Here is an 18,616-nt window from a genome sequence, read left to right on the forward strand (position 1 = left end):
ATCAGTTGGAGATTAGAATCATCTAAGAATTTGCAATTCTTTTTAAGGATGGAGTCTCGGACCCTATTTCATCATTCCTTGTCCTCTAACTTGAAGACTAAGTTTAGGTCACCCACACAAAGCCAAGGACCCCTAACTAGAGTATGAAGTTTCCTCCATTTTTCTAAGAATTCGTCTCTTATTGCTTTCTCTAGTTCTCCATACAAAGAGGAACAAAACCATTCAAATCCATCATCATTACAAATTATGGCGTGAATGGTGTTTGTATATAGAAGAACTGTTAGCTTCACATTTTGATACCAAAACAGAGCCAAGCCTCCTCCAATACCTCGGGAGTCAACTCCCCAACCATTCCATTCTTTTAAGGATCTTAATTTTTCTTGACAGTTTAGGAAAGAAAATTTCGTTTCACTAAGAAAAACTATATTAACCTTTTCTTCTAGCATGGTCCTCTTCAGGCTTCGAACTGTTAGGGGGGATTTGATACCCTAGAAGTTCCACCCAGTTAGCTTCATCGCCGGTTTGGTGACTGTTCCAAGATAGTAAACATAACCCACTTATTTATAGAGCAAAGTGCATTGTTCTTTCTCGAGGTCCACCAAATCATGGAGTTCAAGGCTTTAGTCCTACCGAGCTTTCCCTCTTTTAGGTTTGAATGTGGAAGCCTAATTTTTATCGGCCTAACTTCTATGTTTTTTTTTATTTGATCTAGAAGAAGATTCATAGTCTTGTAACTCGAGGATTTTTTAAGGGAGTAATGCTTCTTTTTTGTGACTCAGCTTGCCTTAACTTTCCTAGAATCAAGTTTACTTTTACCTCTTTTCTTTTTATATTTCCACAAAAAATACAAGCATTAACAAATTATTTTCATAAACAGATAAATCCTGTTGACCTAAAACAACTAAGCTTTCTGAATGTAAACAAAGATAATATAAATTAAAGCATATAATATGATGGGTAGTCATTACTTCCACTCTATCCTCCTTTTACCACATTTCCTCCTCTCAACCGATTCAATCTCGTATACTTGACTCCATGCCAAGTGGGAGCTCAGATTTGGTTGCAACATAGATGCCAACAACCATTGCAATCATGCATTGAGAACATATTCCTTATCCTTCATGGTGAGATGTCTTCAATGCATGGCTAAAATGGCCATTGGGACCAAATGATTGTCCTACAGTATTATCTTTCATGTGACCAGACCACTGGTACAAAGTTAATGTCGATGGCACTATTTCATGTCACTTGATTCCATGCCAAATGCATTCCTCAAGGATGGACATTTGAACAATGGTTGAATTGCTTCACTACAACATGAACAATTAGGGTTCAAATCTTGGAAACAACCTCTACATAGGGGTAAGTCTTTGTACATTTATTCCTCCTTAAACCCCGTATTGGCAAGAGCCTCATGCATTAGGATGCCCTGCCTTCTATATGCTCACTAAGTAAAACTGAAACATTTACTTTCAAACGGGGGTAACTTTTTGTTCATTAACTAAAGATCTAGATACCAAAAACTATACTAGAAGGTGAAGGTGATGAAGGGATTTTGGGCCGCAAGTTGGGTTACCTGCAACTACATCGGGCTCAAGTCTATTGTTAACAATTTCCCAACCCAACCCGACTCATTCATCACCACAAAAAGCTACATATATTTTTTCCGGTGGAAAAAATACCTATTAAATAGGACCAGGTAGAGCTGATAATCTTGACCTAACCGATCCACCTTGCAACCCACCCATACCCATCCATTCTATTGGCGGGTTAATATGGTTCGAGTGACCCTTTAGGGTTAGGTGAAAATGGTTAGGGTGGGTTGGGTCGAGGGTACCCATTAGGGCTAGGATGGGTTGGGGTCAGTTGGGTGAAGGAAGGGTTGGACCTTAAAACAGGGTTAGGAATCTCGATTGAAGTTTGGTTTTCTGCCATTGAGATGAAATCTTTTGCCATCACACTTTGAAGCCAACAATATGTTCTTAGTAGCCGACAATCACCAACTTTTTCTTCTTATTCTTCTTCTTCTCTTCCTCCTCCTCCTTCTTCCAAAGTTGTGTTCGCGTAGATCTCTCTATGCTCTTTTGGCCATGGCAAAAAGGTGGAAGGTTTTTCTGTTAGAGTGTGAATGGCATGCTCAATATTAGATTCACATTAGATTTGGTTCAAAACTAGATCTGTGTTCATCGTCTCCTTTATTGAAGATAGGGTAATGACAAATCTGGTTTTGAACAAGATTTGTGTTCATTGTGAAGAGAGGGCAATGGTAAGATTTGGTTTTGAACTAGATTTGTGTTCATCGTGAAGCTAGGGCGATGATAGATCTGGGTTCAAAACTAGATATGTGTTCATTGATTTTCTTATATTAAAAAATAAAAAAATCTATCAATTTTTGTAATTTCCATACGTTTTTTACATTTGCTTTTCTTGTACCTTTTGTCATTTATTTGCATTTTTTTGCTTGATTATAATTTTTTGTTGTTTTTCCTGCGAGTTTTTCCATTTTCTGTATTTTCTTCGCATTTTAGTGTTTTCTATAATTTGTAATGTTTGATAATTTATGTTGTCTTTTTTTTTTGCAATTTATATATTTCTTGTATTTTTTGTTATTTATTTGCGATTTTTGTGTTTGTTTTCTATAATTTTTACATTTTTTGATATTGATTTTTCAATTTTATATTTTTCTAAATTTCTGCATTTTCCTATTTTTTTGACATTTTCCTGTAATTTTGTATGTTTTATACAATTTTCTGTTTTTTTATGTGCAATGATACTTTCATTTAATTATTATTATTTATGTTCTACATGAAGTATATTTATCATTTTTAGTGTTTTGAGCATTTTTATTTTAATTTTAAAAATATTTTTTAATTTTTTTATGTTTTTATACATACACTAGGAGTGGTCAGGGTGAGTCAATGGGTTAGAGGGTCAGTATGGGTGGGTTAATACTCAACCCTCACCTAACCCAACCCAACCCACTCATTTGCCACTCCTGACCGGGTTCAACAGATCAACTTCGGATTCGAATAAATGGATACTTCTGAAAAGATCCAGGAGATTTTAATATTTGATACTATCCATGCAGTTTCTGACGCCTCCTAAAGCTTTAACACTAGGCCCAGAATCCAAATCTACATACCAATTAAATGGGTCTGGACAGGATCTCTGACTCCAGCTTCAGCCAATCAACCATTGAGCTTGTCTCATTCCATAACGCCACGCGGGCCGTTTCTATTCGACCTTTTCTTTATTTCATATGGGCTACGGCCTACGGGAACGAAACGACGGCCACGGCCAGAGCCCAGAGGCCGAACTGCCGAGCATGTACCATCAGTTACTACAAACAAATACTAGGCCAAAGCCAAACCATCTTCCCAGTTCCTTTTCGTGTCATGTCTTAGTTATTACTTGCTCTCCTTCTTTTCTCAGAGGAGACGAGAAAGAGAAGAGGACTGAGGTTTCTCTCTAGGGTTCCTGTTTTTCTCCATCTATTGATCTTTGACCCCTCTCTCTCTCTCTATCCAGACTCGCCTTCCAATCGAGAGATCCAATTACGTAAACATTCTAAGTTGCATCTGATTTTCTATTCTTCAGTCAATTCTCTCGTCAGTCAAGAGTATTTTCTCTTGGGAGAATTCCTACCCTGAATTGAGGTAACAGTCTTTATTGGATTCGCTTATTGCTTTTGATGTGCATTTGCTTATTCCGAATTTTTTGCTGTTTGGTTCTGTTTTTACGGATTTATGATTTAGTTTGTTTAGTGGGTGAATGCATTCCCAATTTACACGGTTTCATTTGAAAGTTTATTACGCAGTTATTTGGCTTCGGAAAATTTATTTGCCGTATCTTCCCTTATTTTCAGTGTGGAAACTAATTTTAGTTTTACTACTAATATCTTGCCTCTATTTTTTTTTCTTTTTAAATTTTATCCATATCCTAACCATGAATGGTGATTTTGGATATTGCAACATTGAATGGTTTGTAAACCTCTGCAGATTAAGCGTATATTTCTTTGTTTTAAGGAACAAAGGTGTCACCTGTCTAATTTGAGTTTTGGGGGAGAATTTAGACTAACTGTAAAAATTCCTACGCGAAATAGGTGGTGGGGATATAATTCAGTTTAGACAATAAAACCATTTTTTTTTTGTTGACAAATAAATGAACCTTTTATTAATTTGGAAATATTAGCACATATAAGCAGTCCTTGGAGAGGCGTGAGCTGCGATCTCTCCACTGCAGAACAAAACAAAAGCAATAAGTTACAGTTGTGCCCAATACAAAACTTCCCTATCGTTTGCCGATCTCCCCACCCATTGTATTCTTAGGTCCATGTTTCTTGTCAGCATCTTAAACTTTTTAATTTCATTCCTAAAGCACCAAACTACTGACTCTGGGTCCTGCAACCAGCTTATTACAACCTTTGAGTCACCTTCAACTATTAGTTGTTCCACCCATAATTGAGCTGCAAACTGTACACCTTGCAGGGCAGCAAACATTTCTACTCTAGTAGAGTCTCCCACTCCTAAAAGACCTGAGAAGATAAGTATCACATTCCCGACTTCATTCCTCAATACCCCGCCTAACCCAGAAGGGCCTGGGTTTCCTAGACTGCTTTCATCAAAATTCAACTTCAAGAAACCTGCAGGAGGTGATGACCAGCTTGTTCTCACTTTAGTCTTGGAAGTGGAACAAATTGCCACTGCTGCCCAATTCCTCCAAACGTCATTAAAGAATTGGTGGAACAAGTCCATAGATTTCAGCCATTGAATCACCCTAGCCAAGACACAGTCCTTAATCTCTTGAAGGTTCCTTTCCTTCTCCGAAAAAGTTATAGCATTCCTTTCTTCCCAAATTGTCCATATCAATGCAACTCTTGCACACCTCCACATGATTTTACCCCTTTCCTGATATGACAATAAAACTATTAATAAAATTAAATCTTATACATCCAAGAAATCATAAAGGGTAGATTGAGGAGGATACAGCTATTGTTGTCAAAATCTTATGATTTACAATATGATTCACGATTTGAATCATGAATCCCAAGGCTTTTGATTCAAATCTTATGTTTGAATCCTTTCCAGCAAAAATCTTACGATTTTTGTTTGAATCCTATGTTTTGATTCATATCTTATATTTATACAATTCATGTGATTCATTGTGATTCAAGTCAATTCAATTAAGAATTAGTTCTCTACTTTGTCATTTTGTTTTGTTTATATTAAGTCTTGTCAGGGGCAACTTGTTTTTATGAACTTACTGGAAATTGATTTATTTATGTTATTTAAGACCATCTATTGAGTTTATTTCCATCTTATGTAGGATATAAAGCCATTGTATGTGGATTATTTGACTTTCAAGTCAAACTTGATTATGTCATTTTAGACTTCTATTGTATAAGTTGTAAATTCTATTGTTTTAAGTACATACATGGTGGATATGGATTAAAAAAGTAATAGAATCAATTTTCTATTTATATTTTTCCTTTTAGCATATCTATATTTAATTTGTTGACAACTTTTTAAAAATAGAATTAATCTTATGATTCACGATTCGATTTGATTCAACTTTTTTTAATGACTTATGATACGATTATGATTTTCAAAACATTCCACAGCTCGTAGTCAAGGTTTAAAGCACCAATATTTATACATGGTATCATGCATATCATATTGTTATCAAAGGTTATTGATATTTGAAATACTGAGAGTTAGGGGATCTTAACAGTTTCAATTGTTAATATTCATCCTAATAAACTCATCTATAAATATCAAAATGAAAAAAAGGAAAAAAGTATTGATTGCTTGAAACACATGATACAAGGGGCGTCCCCAAAATGCCCTAATGGGTATGCCAAAGGCGCTGACATCTCTGAGGCATACGCCTCATACACTTTTTTCATGAGGCGTGCTAGAGGCATACACCTCATGTGCCTTAGACCCCCCAACCCCCCCTTTTCACTACTTTGCTCACTTGCCTCTGCTTCGACAAGACCCCCCCTTTCAACTAGTGTTATGCATCTTCATTCTTTTTAATATAAAATAGTTATATTAAAAATAAAGAAAAATGAATCCCCCTTCCTGTTCTTCCTCCTCCCCTTCCTCCTCTTCCTTCCTCCTCATCCCCCTCCTCTTAAGGAGGTTTACGACACCTTGTGTTGGGGAGGCTTACGCCTCTTACGTTTTGAACTACGCCTCATGCCTCTAGGTAGTGGAATGACTCACACCACACCTTCACATTTTAAAACATCGATACACATTTTTTTGGTATCATGTGTGTCGATGTTTTAAACCTTGGTCACAAAATTGGAGCAAGATGGGCAAAATAGAGGGGTGCATCTAGACTGTTATGTGATGGGCGAATACCACTTTGGCTAAAAGGAAATATCTATAAAATAGTCGTAAGGCCAGCTATGTTGTATAGACTATAGAGAAGAGTATTGGGTAGTTAAGAAACATGTCCAAAAAATGAATGTGGTAGAAATATGTATGCTTAGATGGGTGAGTGGTAAAACTAGAAAGGATTGGGTCACAAATGAAGTCATATGGAAGAACACCTAGGGGTAGCTACCCCTAGGTGATAAAATGAAAGAAACTATGGTGGTTTGGTCATGTCATGTGCATTTTTTTATCAGAAACGGTAACTTTCATGTCATGTCATGTGCATGTAAGTCCATCTAAACATCTGTTTGAAGAAGTGATTTGTTACAAGTTGAAGGGGTTAGAGCTAGGGGTGGGCTGAAAATGACATGGATGGAAGTAGTAAGAAATGATTTAAGTGCCCATAATTTGACAATATATGTGGCACTGAACAGAATGGAATGGTGAAACAGGATTTTTTTTTTTTGATAGTAAAAATAAAGTTTCATTAGAAGGAAAAAATGATACAACCTAGCTAGGTGTTAAGGCAACACCTCCACATAAACACAGAAATTAAAGTATTATGATTCACCCATAGACAATTCGATATAAATTATTCAAATTACAATTTAGAGCCCCAAACTTCCCTAAGGTTGTCCCTAACGATTCTCTTGATTATTTATCAAGCATTGCCTATTCAACGAGGAGAATCTACAACAAATTCGACATCCTTCATCTTTCTTCTCTCAAATCCTCTGATATACCATGATTCCATCTCCGTCTTAATTTTCATCTTTCTTCACCACTAGCCCAAGACAAATACTAACCCCACATCTTAACATATGTTACAATAGGAAAATTACAAAAACACATCTTAACATTATCAACTCTAGGAAATATGGGATCAAAGGTTTCTTTCTTACTTAGACAGGAGACACCAAGTTGGGCAAAGAGATAAGTCTGCAAGAAGACTTTTAACAAAAGACAAAAATACAAGCCAATCCTGTAATTGTTCTTTTCTAAATTTAATGAATTTCAGTTATTGATAAAAAAGACAAAAATACAAAAAAGGTACAACCAAAGAAAGGACAAAAAGACTACTAATAATGAGAAAAGCTACTTTACAGTAAAAAAAGAAAAAGCAAAACAAATAAATTTGTTAAATATTTGAATTCAATGAAATTTAATTAAAACACTCGAGTTTCTTAAGAATCTTAACTGTAGGTAGAAGGGATTTGATTCATCTTACTAATTACCTTACTGAAATGCAGGTTGGTTTGTGGATCTGTTCCCTTTATCTTGTATTAAGCCAAACTATGTGAATATGTAGTCCTGAACTCAATCTTATCCTGAGAAGGATGGTGGCTTTTTCTTGTGGTCTTTAGAGGTAGCATTTATGACTCCTCTTGTTTCTTGTGTAACCCCTCCCCCAAATAAGGGGAAAAAGTTTATTGAGTTTGATCAATGTTAATCACTGTATTGTCTACTGAAAATGTCAGAGTGGTTGTAATGGAATGTGGCTGCAGAAATTGGAATGTACCACACCATTTCTAGATTTTACAACAAGAACCAAAGGTATGCAGCTAACCTACGTATTTAATGTTTTTTTTGATTGCTACTTGTACAACTAGTTCAGTTTTGAGTACCTTGTTTGTTTTACTCTTAAGGTGAATACTGCTTTTCTTCATTGCCACATGAGTAAAGCTGCAACTAATGTGGTTCATTTGGGTTGGATGCCAATTCACATCCAAGCTCGAGGACCATGCAGTCAGCCACTCAGGTTGTAACATTGCCTGATGTTAGGTCCTAAGCCTGACTCTGCTCAGGGTCTTGATTGTAGATCACAAGTCACAAGTCACTCTATTTTGTGTCACATGGACTTGGACTTATTGGGGCCAGGTTGAGTTCAACTTTGTTTACAATGTATATTAACCAGAAATAATATCTTCTGTACTAGGGCCCATCTGGTTAACTGAAAACTTAATACTGAAAAATAATTTTAAGTTCTTAAAATTGAATAGTAAAAAATGATTGAAAATAATCCATAATTCCTAAATCATGAGCATTTTTTAGTATTTTTACAAGCCCCTGTTTGGTAAATATATATTTACAAATGTCTGAAAACTGTGCACTATTAATGGTTGTATTAGCTACTTGCTGAATTATAGAGAAGATAAAGAGAGAAAGAAGAGAGGGAAATTTGGGGGGGGGGTCTCTAGAATCACTCTAAGGCATTTGGATAACTCACCACTTCTAGCATAAGATAAAACAAGTGCAATTTTTTTTTGATCAGCAACACAGAAAGGATTTTATTAACAAAAGCAAAAGAAGAAAGAGGTTACAACAAGAAGTTGTGTAGGCAAAAATCCTTTACATCAGCAAAACTCCACCGTCCTATTTCAATTGAGCCCAATATATTTGCTTTATATGAACTCCTTGCTTAGATAAACCATCTGCCAAGCCATTAGCAGACCTTACCCAACTTACTAGAATGTTCGCTTTTCTTGACAACCATTTGAAGTGCCTGAATTCATTTCTCTATTGCCAAATCACCTCTTTTTCTTTCTAATCCACTCAATTACTATATTTGAATCTCCTTCAATAACTAACCTTGTAAACCCCACCTCTTTAGCTTTTTGTACCCCAAAGACTGCAGCCAAAAGTTCTGCCCTTACTTAGTCACCTTGTTCAATTGAACCCGAATACAACATATATATATATATATATATATATATTGATCAATAATCAGATTTTTCATTAAAAGTGAGCAAGATACAAGAGAACATCCAGGAGAGAGATAAACTCTCTTAACTCTCTCCAAGATGATAATAGAGGACAGCAATTACGGAACAGCCCAGAAAAGTTGATCCCTTCCCACTCCTTGCTTTGCCAAGACATCGGCAAAAGCATTTGCACTCCTTTTAACCCACTGCAACTTGATCTCTATATCCTGAGTTAAACTTAAACTTCCTCTTTTCATTAGCAAATTTCTACCAACCAGTTTCGTCTTTCTGCAGCCAGCTAACAACCAGCTTTGGATCCCCTTCTATGATCAACTTTCTTATATTCAGCTCCTTTGCTTTTTCGGATCCCTTCCACCACAACCAGGATTTCTGCCCTCAAGGAGTCTCCTGCACCTATTGGTCCCGAGTAAGGGCAATAACACCTCCCTCCTCATTCCGAAAAACACCTCCAATACCTGAAGGGCCCGGATTCCCCTCATTGCTACCATCTAAATTCAGTTTAAAAAACCCACTAGGAGGTGGGACCCCAAACCAGCCTAATAACAGCTCTTGGAAGAGAAGAATCAGCCACCTCCTTCCACTTTCTAAGCAAGTCATTTGTGGGAATGTCATCAAAGCTTCTCAAGGATTTAACCCAATGGATAACTCTGATAGTGATGGCTTCAATGATAGCTTCTCTGCTCCTTTCCTTGTCAGAGGAAATTCTTGGATTCTTTTCTTCCCATATTGTCCAGCATATTGCCGCTCTTGTACACCTCCAAAGGGTTCTTCCCCTCCTCTTTCTCAAGTTAACGAAGGAAGAAGCAAACAAGCCTTGAACATTTGGCAAGGGGTTCCACCTGCACCCAAACAAAGAAAGAAACCATTCCCAAATATAAAGAGCAAAAGGGCATGGAATTAATAAGTGGTAACTAGTCTCACCGTTAGCCTTGCAAAGGATGCACCAATTTGGGGAGAGGCACCAATTTTGTCTCTTTTTTTGGAGAAGATCACAAGTATTAATTCTACCCAAGAAGACTTCCCAACAAAAATCACTTATCCTAGGAGGAATAGGCTTATTCCAGACCTCCTTCACCAGAAAGGTCACCATAGAATCATTAGAAGAAGGTTGGATCAAAGCTGAAAAGAAGGAAGCACATGAAAAGCAACTAGAAGGATCAATACACTAAATCCTGCCATCTGACTCTAAAGGGTTAAAGAATACCCCATCCAAGTGGTTAAGTAAAACTGAAACACTACTCAATTCAGCCTCCTTAAGACTCCTTCTAAACCCCAAATTCCATGCAAAGACTGAAGCTGAGCTAGAAGGTAACAAAAAGGAAGATACAAGTTCATTCTTAAAAGTAGAAAGTCTAAAAAGGGAGGGAAATTGTTCTTTCAACAGGAGGTCACCCAATCACACATGTTCCAAGAATTTGACAAGATTACCCGAGCAAAGGTTGTATCTGACAAAGGGAAGGAAGATCGGAAGGATACCATAGATTGATTTCCATGGAGAAGCTCTTGTTGCCCTGTTCCACAATCCAACATCCCATCCATTAGCTGCAAGCCCATGAATGCTAATAATCATCTTTGCCCATAATTTGTCCTTTTCAGCTAGCCATCTCCATAACCATTTCCCTAAAAGAAAAATGTTCCTTTTCCGAATGTTTCCAACACCAAGACCTCCAAGTTTTTTGCTCCTACTCACCACCTCCCACCTAACCCTGTGATCTTTCTTCTCCTCACCAGGCTTCCACAAAAAGTCCCTCATTAATTTTTTCAATTTTCCACTCACACCTTTAGGAATTTTGAACATTGAAAGATAGCACACAGGCAGATTAGCTATGCCAACCTTTTAGTGAATCTCTCAACACAGGGTTCTAGAAACTAGCACATCTTGGATTATCACCCAAAGGAAGCCCCAGATAAACCAAAGGCCACTGAGCCACCCCACAACCTAAGATTTCAACAATATCAGATATCTCCCTCTGATCCATGTTAATCCCTGTAGTGCAACTTTTCTCAAGGTTCACCTTCAAGTTTGACAATCTCTCAAATAATTGAACCACCAACTTTAGATTTTGTGTCCACCTCCAGTCACCCTCGTCATAGAAATGGTTGATTGGCACACTCTCTCTACCCACTCTCCAACCCTTCACCAAGCTTCTAGAATCCGCCCTAGAGATTAGTCTTCCAAGAACATCAGCAATCAAGGTGAAGAGGAATGGAGAAAGAGGGTCCCCTTGTCTAATTCCCCTGAGAGTCTGGAAGTGATCAACAACTCCCCCATTCACCAAAATAGAATAGTGACAAGTCCTTGTCTAATTTACACCATCTGTCTCCAAACCCAAAACTCGTCATGACCTCTAAGAGGCTGTCCCAATCTAGGCCTTCTCAAGACCTAGTTTACAAACAAAGCCTTTTTTCCCCACATTTTTCATTTCTTCTACACTTTCATTGGCTATAAGAGTATGATCAATTATTTGTTTGTCTTTCACAAAAGCCCCTTGATTTGGGGAAACAATGGAAGGGAGAACATGCCTTATTCTACGAGAAAGCACTTTTGCAATAATTTTGTAGAGGCTATTCACCAAGCTGATGGGTCTAAAGTCCTTGGGGTGAACAACATCATCCTTTGGAATTAGGGCAATGAAAGTGGAGTTTAAGCTAGGATTAATCACATCCCTCCTGAAAAATTCATTGAAGACTTCTTGGATATCATTTTTTAGGATCTCTCTGTAGTCCTGATAAAAAGCCATTGTGAAACCATCCGACCCAAGAGCTTTAGATCTATCCACGGAGAAAATTGCTTCTCTGATCTCTTCCAAATCAAAACTCCTCTCCACCCACATCTTAAGATCTTCCGAGAGTCTTGGCTACTCTAATCCGTCCAGCCACACCCTCTCCCTTAAAGGCCTTCTAAAGATGCATTTAAAGTGATCCACACAAGTCTTTTCAATATCACTTTGTTGGGTAATGGTGGTTTCATTCACCTCCAATTTAGAAATGAAATTCTTTCTTTTCCAACCATTTGCCAAAGCATGAAAAAATTTAGTATTGTTGTCTCCTTCCTTAATCCACTTATGCCTAGATTTTTCTCTCCAACTGATCCCCTCCTTAAACAAAACATCCTCCAACTTCTTCCTAAGGGACCACCTCAAATATTTATCTTCCACTCCAAAGGACTACCCTTGTTCCCTTAATACAGCCCCAGTTCTTGAAGGACCAAGATTGCCCAAGCTACTGCCGTCAAAATTCAGTTTTATTCAATCACCAATTGGGGGTGACCAAACGGATTTTTTGTTTCCTAGAGAAAAAAAGCCAGCTATTGACCCCCAATTCCTAAAGAAATCCTCTACTATGAAGTCTGAAAACAGATATAATGTCTTCACCCAATGCGTCACTCTTGAGGTTACTAACTCAATAACCGTCTCCTTATTCTTTTCTTTGTCCCCAAAACTTCTTATATTCCTCTCCTCTCAAACTGTCCAAATCACTGCTGCCTTTATACACCTTGGTTCTCCTCAGAAAGGGTGGGCTAAACAGCCTATCCAAACTAGCAAGGGGGCTCCACCAACAACCAAACAGAAAGCAAAGCCATTTCCAAATACAGCAAACAAAGGGATAGGAGATTTGTTTTTTGATCAGCAAAATGAGAATTTTATTCAATTAAGAGAATTAGATACATAATTACAGAGAGTAGAACACAGACAGCCCAGAAGAGCTGCTGCCTATGAACTCCCTGTTTGGCCATCCCATTTACAGTTCTCCTGATCCATGTGAATGAGGCATTGAGTTCCCTTGCTAGGCTTACCATCTCCCTTAGTGGATGTCTATAAACACAAGGAGCATTACTGCTTGAATTGGTCCATGATGTCACTATTTTTGACTCACTTCTATCCCCAAGTTCTTAAGATCTGCTTGCTTGGCAAGTTTTAACCCTTGTAGCAGAGCTAATAGTTCAGCCTTTAAAGAATCGCCTTCCCCTAAAGGTCTTGAGTATATAGCCAATACTTTGTTTGAGAATCTCTAATCACACCACCAATGCCTGCCATACCCGGGTTTCCTATAGATCTCCCATCAAAATTCAGCTTAACTTTTTTGGGACCTGGGGGCTTCCACTCCACCTTTCTTTCTTCTCAATATTGTGTGTCACTTCATTCCGCAATCTTATTATATTAGTAATTGAGAAATTGAAAAGAGCCGAAGTGATTCCACCCAGGTTGCAACTTTTATCTTTATGGCCTCCACTAGATCTTCTTTTGACCTATACTTCTTGTTGAACATTCTTGCATTCCTTTCCGCCCATATAGTCCACACCACCATTGCCCTAACTGATTTCCACATAACCCATCCGCTTTTTGTTGGCTGCCTTAGAAAGTTTGGGTTGAAAAGGCTTTCTACATCTTGGGGAGTACTCCACTTGCAACCAAAGAGAGAACAAAAAGATTCCAAAACAATGAACACAAAAGGGCAATGGATCAGTAATTGGGGTAGGGATTCACCATCTGGAGAGCAAAGAATGCACATATGAGGGGAGAGGCATTTATTTGACCTCCTTATTTGAAGCATGTCACAGGTGTTCCCCTTCCCAAGAAAACCTCCCAACAAAGAGCTTGAATTTTTGGTAGAATGGGCTTACTCCAAACCTCTTTCATCGGGAAATTCTCACCCCCAGCAGGAGTTTGCATGAGAGTATAAAAAAAGAAGCATAGGTAAAGGTGCCATAAGATGAAGCAGACCAAACTCTAGTGTCCTCCAAAGATTGAACCAAAAAAGCTGACTTCAGTTTATCAAGCAAACAAATAAGTGACTCACACTCATTATCCTTCAAACCCCTTTTGAAACCAAAATCCCAACTCAGTCCAGAATGAGAAAAAGTGACGAAATTTGATATAGGTTGTAACTTGTAGTTAGAAATTGAGTAAAGTTCAGTGAATAGAGAACACAGAGGAGTATCACCGAGCCAAAGATCTTCCCAAAAAAGCACCTTAGAACCACAACCCACATCAGATTTGATGAAATTAAAAAAGATTGGATATACCTCTTGTATTGCTTTCCAGAGAGAGCATGAGGAAGTTGTGGGGGCAATCTTTGCATCTAACTATTGTTCATCAATCCATGAATGTTTTCTATCACTTTGTGCCATAGCCTGTCTCTTTCAAATGGAAACATTTAAAGCCACTTTCCTAACAAAGAAGTATTCCTGTGAACTAAATTCCCCAATCCTAAACCTCCCTTTTCCTTTGTTTTGCTGACTTGTTCATACTTTAGTAGGTGATCCCTCTTTTCATCCCCAGGTTCCCACTTTACTAAATTCCCCAGTCTATTTCTCACTTTACTAGGACATAGACTGGTAGGTTTGCTAGAGTTGCTCTTATTAGGGTTATTGTCCCACCTATGGATAAATAATTCCTATTCCATAGTGCGAACTTCCTTGTAAACCTCTCCACCATTGTCTTCCAAAAGACTTCTGTTAGTGTCGATTGTATAGGGGTATTTAGTCTTTATATTTATGTTTAAAGCTGATGTGTAATGTTATGTTAAGTGATGTGTCCCATACTTAAGTAGGGACATAGTAGTCTTTTGTTAATTGGATAGAAACATATAAATATAATCTGGCCGACTAGAGACAGAGATTATTCTCTCTAGTTCAAACCAGAATTCTCTTCTTCTCTATTCTCTTCTCTTCTTCTTCTCCTTCTTCTTCTCCTTCTTCTAGTCTCTCTAATACTTCTTCAACTCTAAGACTAACAGAATTCTAGTGCAGATCAGATTTATAACATGGTATCAGAGCCACTGTGATAAAATCGAATCTGCCCAGAATTCTGCTTTTCTCGCCATTCGGCCTAGGGTTTTTTATTTGTTCTTCATCATCTGTTGAAGATAGGGAAAAGGGGCTGAAAAGGAGTGATCGCCCTTTCCCCTTGGAGGTTTTTATGCCTCCAGTCAGTAGGTTTGTGGGTGTTTGCAGTGATTTGTAGGAAGCCCCCCCTAATTGATGATGAGAAGTGGGCTGTTTCAGGTGATGCAGTGGACAGTTGAGTGCAGGTCGGTTGTTTGGTGATGAGATAGGTGGTTTTGTAGGGATTTCAGTTTGGATCAAATGGTTGGTGAGTTGCAAGCAGTGTGGTGAGTATTCAGGTAGTCGTATAGTAGGGTTGTGGTGTGGAGAGTGAAGAATTCAGTGATGGGTGGTGCTGAGTGCAGCGTGGTGAGAAGTGAATTAAAGATTTTTTTTCCCCAGATATGGGAGATAACAGCGAAAACAAAACTAGTGTGATGGTTCCCACCAACTACCTGAATGTTTAGATGACTTCTATCAAATTGAATGGGGAGAACTATGTGCCTAGGGCAAAATCTGTAGAGGTCTTTCTTAAAGCTAAGAAGAAAGTGAAGCATATTAGGGAAGAAAAACCCTCTACTGAGTCTCACGAGTATGGTGATTGGGAACAGGAGGATGCATAGATTATGACCTAGTTATGGAATAGTATGGAACCCAAGATTAATGTGAATTTCATGTTCCTCGATACAACCAAGGAGGTTTGGGACCGTGCCAAGAAGCTGTATTTGGGACAAGACAACACAACTAGAGTGTATCAGCTTTATCAGGAATACTTTAATCTGCAACAGGGTAATCAAAGTCTTGAGGAGTACTATGCTAGCATGAGAAACCTTTGTAATGTGTTGAATGTGTACTTCATCCTTGGCCAGAATATTCTGCCTCGTAATATCAAATTCAGGGTTAAGTCCTGTAAGAAACTCAGGCACCATGTTTCTTTCCACAAATTTCTTGAATGTCTTTGCATCCTTGGTGCTTTCCCATACAACTACGTCCATAACATCAATGGAGAAGAAGGGAGAAACTATTTGGTCATTTTATAAGATCCCAACACTCTTGATAAAAAGCCAAGGTGAAACCATCCGGTCTAGGGCTTTAGACCTTTCCATTGAAAATACCACTTCACTGGTTTCTTCTAGAGAACACTCAACCTCTAAGGCTGCATCCATAGTTTCAGGCATTCCATTCCATTAAACATATGGGGAGAAAGGGCTCCTCTCCCCTTGACTCTGGTAGATGCTCTTAAAATGATCTACAAAAATCTTGATGATCTCCTCCTCCTTGGTTACCTCCTCATGTCCATCCACTTTTAGCCTAGCAATTTGATTCTTTCTTCTTCCATTGGCTAAAGAGTGAAAAAAACTTTGTATTGCCATCTCTGTCCCACAACCACTTTGTCTAGATTTTTGCCTCCAAGAAATCCCCTTCTTCTTGAGGACCTCTTCTAACTCCCATTTTAATATTCACATTCCCTCCCATTCCTCACTGCTCATAGTTATAACAACTTCTTTCTTATCTAACTCCTCAATCCTTGAATTATTATTATTTTTTTTTGAGCTCCTCCACTTTACCAAAAATATCCTTGTTCTATGCCTTTATTTTTCTCTTTTAAACTCTCAAGTCTCCTCAAGAAATTAACCCCTTTTTTCGCGCTTCTATTCCCTACCTCTCGCCACCAACATTTAATCTTTTCTACAAAGGTAGGATCTTCCTGCCACATGTTTTCAAGCCTAAACAGTGAGGGGCTACCAATCGAAGTTGCTCGTGCTAGGCAAATAGGGCAACGATCTAAAGTCATTCTCACCAAAGCCCGTGAAATTAAATCCTCCCACAAACTCGTTGAACTTCTTCATACTTGTGGTGATTCTCTGGCTTAATTGTCTCTGTTCAAAACTAGATTTTATTGAAATCACCACCCAAACACCATGGTCCCTCCCACAAACCTCTAATTGCTCTCAACTCTTCCCAGAAATGGACCCTATCTTTATAGGAGTTTGGACCATAAACACCATGGTCCCTCCCACTAAGCCTCCAATTCTTCATTCTTCCAAATGGTGATAGTGCCACCAGAGGCTCTCCATGAAGGTGCAAAAACCAGCTTAAACCCCTTACACCCTAGATAGGGGTGAGCATAGTTCGGTTGAAACTGAATAACCGAACCGAAATGTCAGTTTCGGTTTGATCGGATCGGTTAATTCGGTTTAAATAGTTTGGTTTTTAATTACAGTTTTAATATTATCGGGTTTCGGTTTCGGTTCTGATATTTAGAGGTTCGGTTAACCGAAATAACTAAACTTTTAAGGGTAAATTAGTATTTTTATAGGCCAAAACACAGCGTCAAAACCCAAGAGCTCAACATGTGATGTCTCATGTGGCTCTGCCCTCTGCGCCTCTCTCTGCCCACTGCTTAGTCTGCTCTTAGTCATCAGTGACAATCATCCCTTTCTTCTTTTCTCTTTGTCTTCTACTCTTCACTTCTTCAAAGTTCAGTCTTTCTCTCTTCTCTTCATTTCTGAGTTTCTCTTTGTCTTCTCTTAATCTCTTCGGTCTAGCACCAGCTGCACTACTCAGTCACTCACCAGCGGCAACGGCAAGTGATACTTCGACAAGGTGGCGACGGTGACCAGTTCAGAGCGTGAAGACAAGGTTAGGGAACTTCTCAGCTTTTATTCTTCATTAAGAAAATAAACACTAAGCAGTTAGAACCCTTGAGGCTATTTCATCTTCTCACCTTATTGGGACCCAATTTCTTCCATTTTTTCTTGCTATAAATCCCTTCAATTGGCCATGGTTATTTCATCGTTAGAACTTAGAAGAGTATGGGTTGCCTTAAAGCTTTCTATTCGAGTTGACCATTTTCCAGACTTGACTGTTTGTGATTCAGTAGAGTACAAATGTACAATCTAGGAAGAAATAATCAAATAATGGCAAAAATTCGGTTCTAACCGAGTCAACCGAAATAACCGAAAAAAAATTCGGTTCGGTTTGATCGGTTTAGGTGAAGTTCGGTTTCGGTTCAGTTTTGGAATATAGTATATCAGTTTTATAAAATTCGGTTTGTTCGGTTCAGTTTTTAACCGAGCAAACTGAATGCACAGCCCTAACCCCAAATGCTCTTGATCCATCTCCTATCTATCTCTTGAAGTTTTGTTTCTTGCAGTAACACCACATCCAGTTTTTCCTTCCCAAGGGCTTCTCTAATTAGTCATCTCTTCTTTGCACTCCCTAAACCCCTCACATTCCAGCTTATAAAATCTTCATATCTGCATCAACAATGAACCCACACTTTAGAGTCATAACTAACAACCTTCCCCTCTTCTACCCTTCCTTTTGCTCTTTTCCCTATCATAGTCTATCTCACTAAATAAAATTTTCACTTCACTCTTCTTCCTTTTGCTGCCTTTTTCCTTCCTTGTGTACACCTTCACACCGAAGGGCTTCGGTAATGTCTCTCTTCTTTTTCCTCTTAGGCATATCCCTTATTTTCTTCGATATCTTTCTAACTTCCCTTTTTCCCTCTTCAAAACTAGAGTAAGAAGTCTTGTTTTCTTGCTGTCCTATCTCTTCCCCTTCCTTTTCTTTTTCTTTTGGCTCCACTGAAGTCAAATTCTCTGTATCCAACTTCAGAACTTTCTCTTTCACCCCTATCTCCGCCATTTCCTTTGATTCCAAATCACCTCCAAGCT

At 38.3% G+C, this 18,616-nt stretch overlaps 1 protein-coding gene across 6 annotated transcripts in view; it reads left to right on the forward strand.

Moving 5' to 3' along the window:
* Nucleotides 1–3,284: 3,284 nt before the first annotated feature.
* The window catches only part of LOC104588932 (uncharacterized), a 74,898-nt gene continuing 59,566 nt past the window's right edge, over nucleotides 3,285–18,616 (forward strand). For 3 of the 6 annotated variants that reach the window (XM_088900648.1, XM_088900646.1, XM_010247063.3), the window contains exons 1-3: nucleotides 3,285–3,656; nucleotides 7,634–7,749; nucleotides 7,862–7,937. Coding sequence is in view for 2 of the 6 variants with exons in the window: in XM_010247063.3 (XP_010245365.1) it covers nucleotides 7,877–7,937 (61 nt within the window). In the remaining 4 variants the exon portion in view is untranslated. The remainder of the gene's footprint in view (nucleotides 3,657–7,633; nucleotides 7,750–7,861; nucleotides 7,938–18,616) is intronic. The other 3 variants (XM_088900649.1, XM_088900647.1, XM_088900650.1) reach the window with 1 other exon arrangement.

Source organism: Nelumbo nucifera, chromosome 3 (assembly GCF_055504915.1).
Source record: "Nelumbo nucifera cultivar China Antique chromosome 3, China Antique-T2T, whole genome shotgun sequence".
In the NCBI taxonomy this organism is placed as follows: domain Eukaryota; kingdom Viridiplantae; phylum Streptophyta; class Magnoliopsida; order Proteales; family Nelumbonaceae; genus Nelumbo; species Nelumbo nucifera.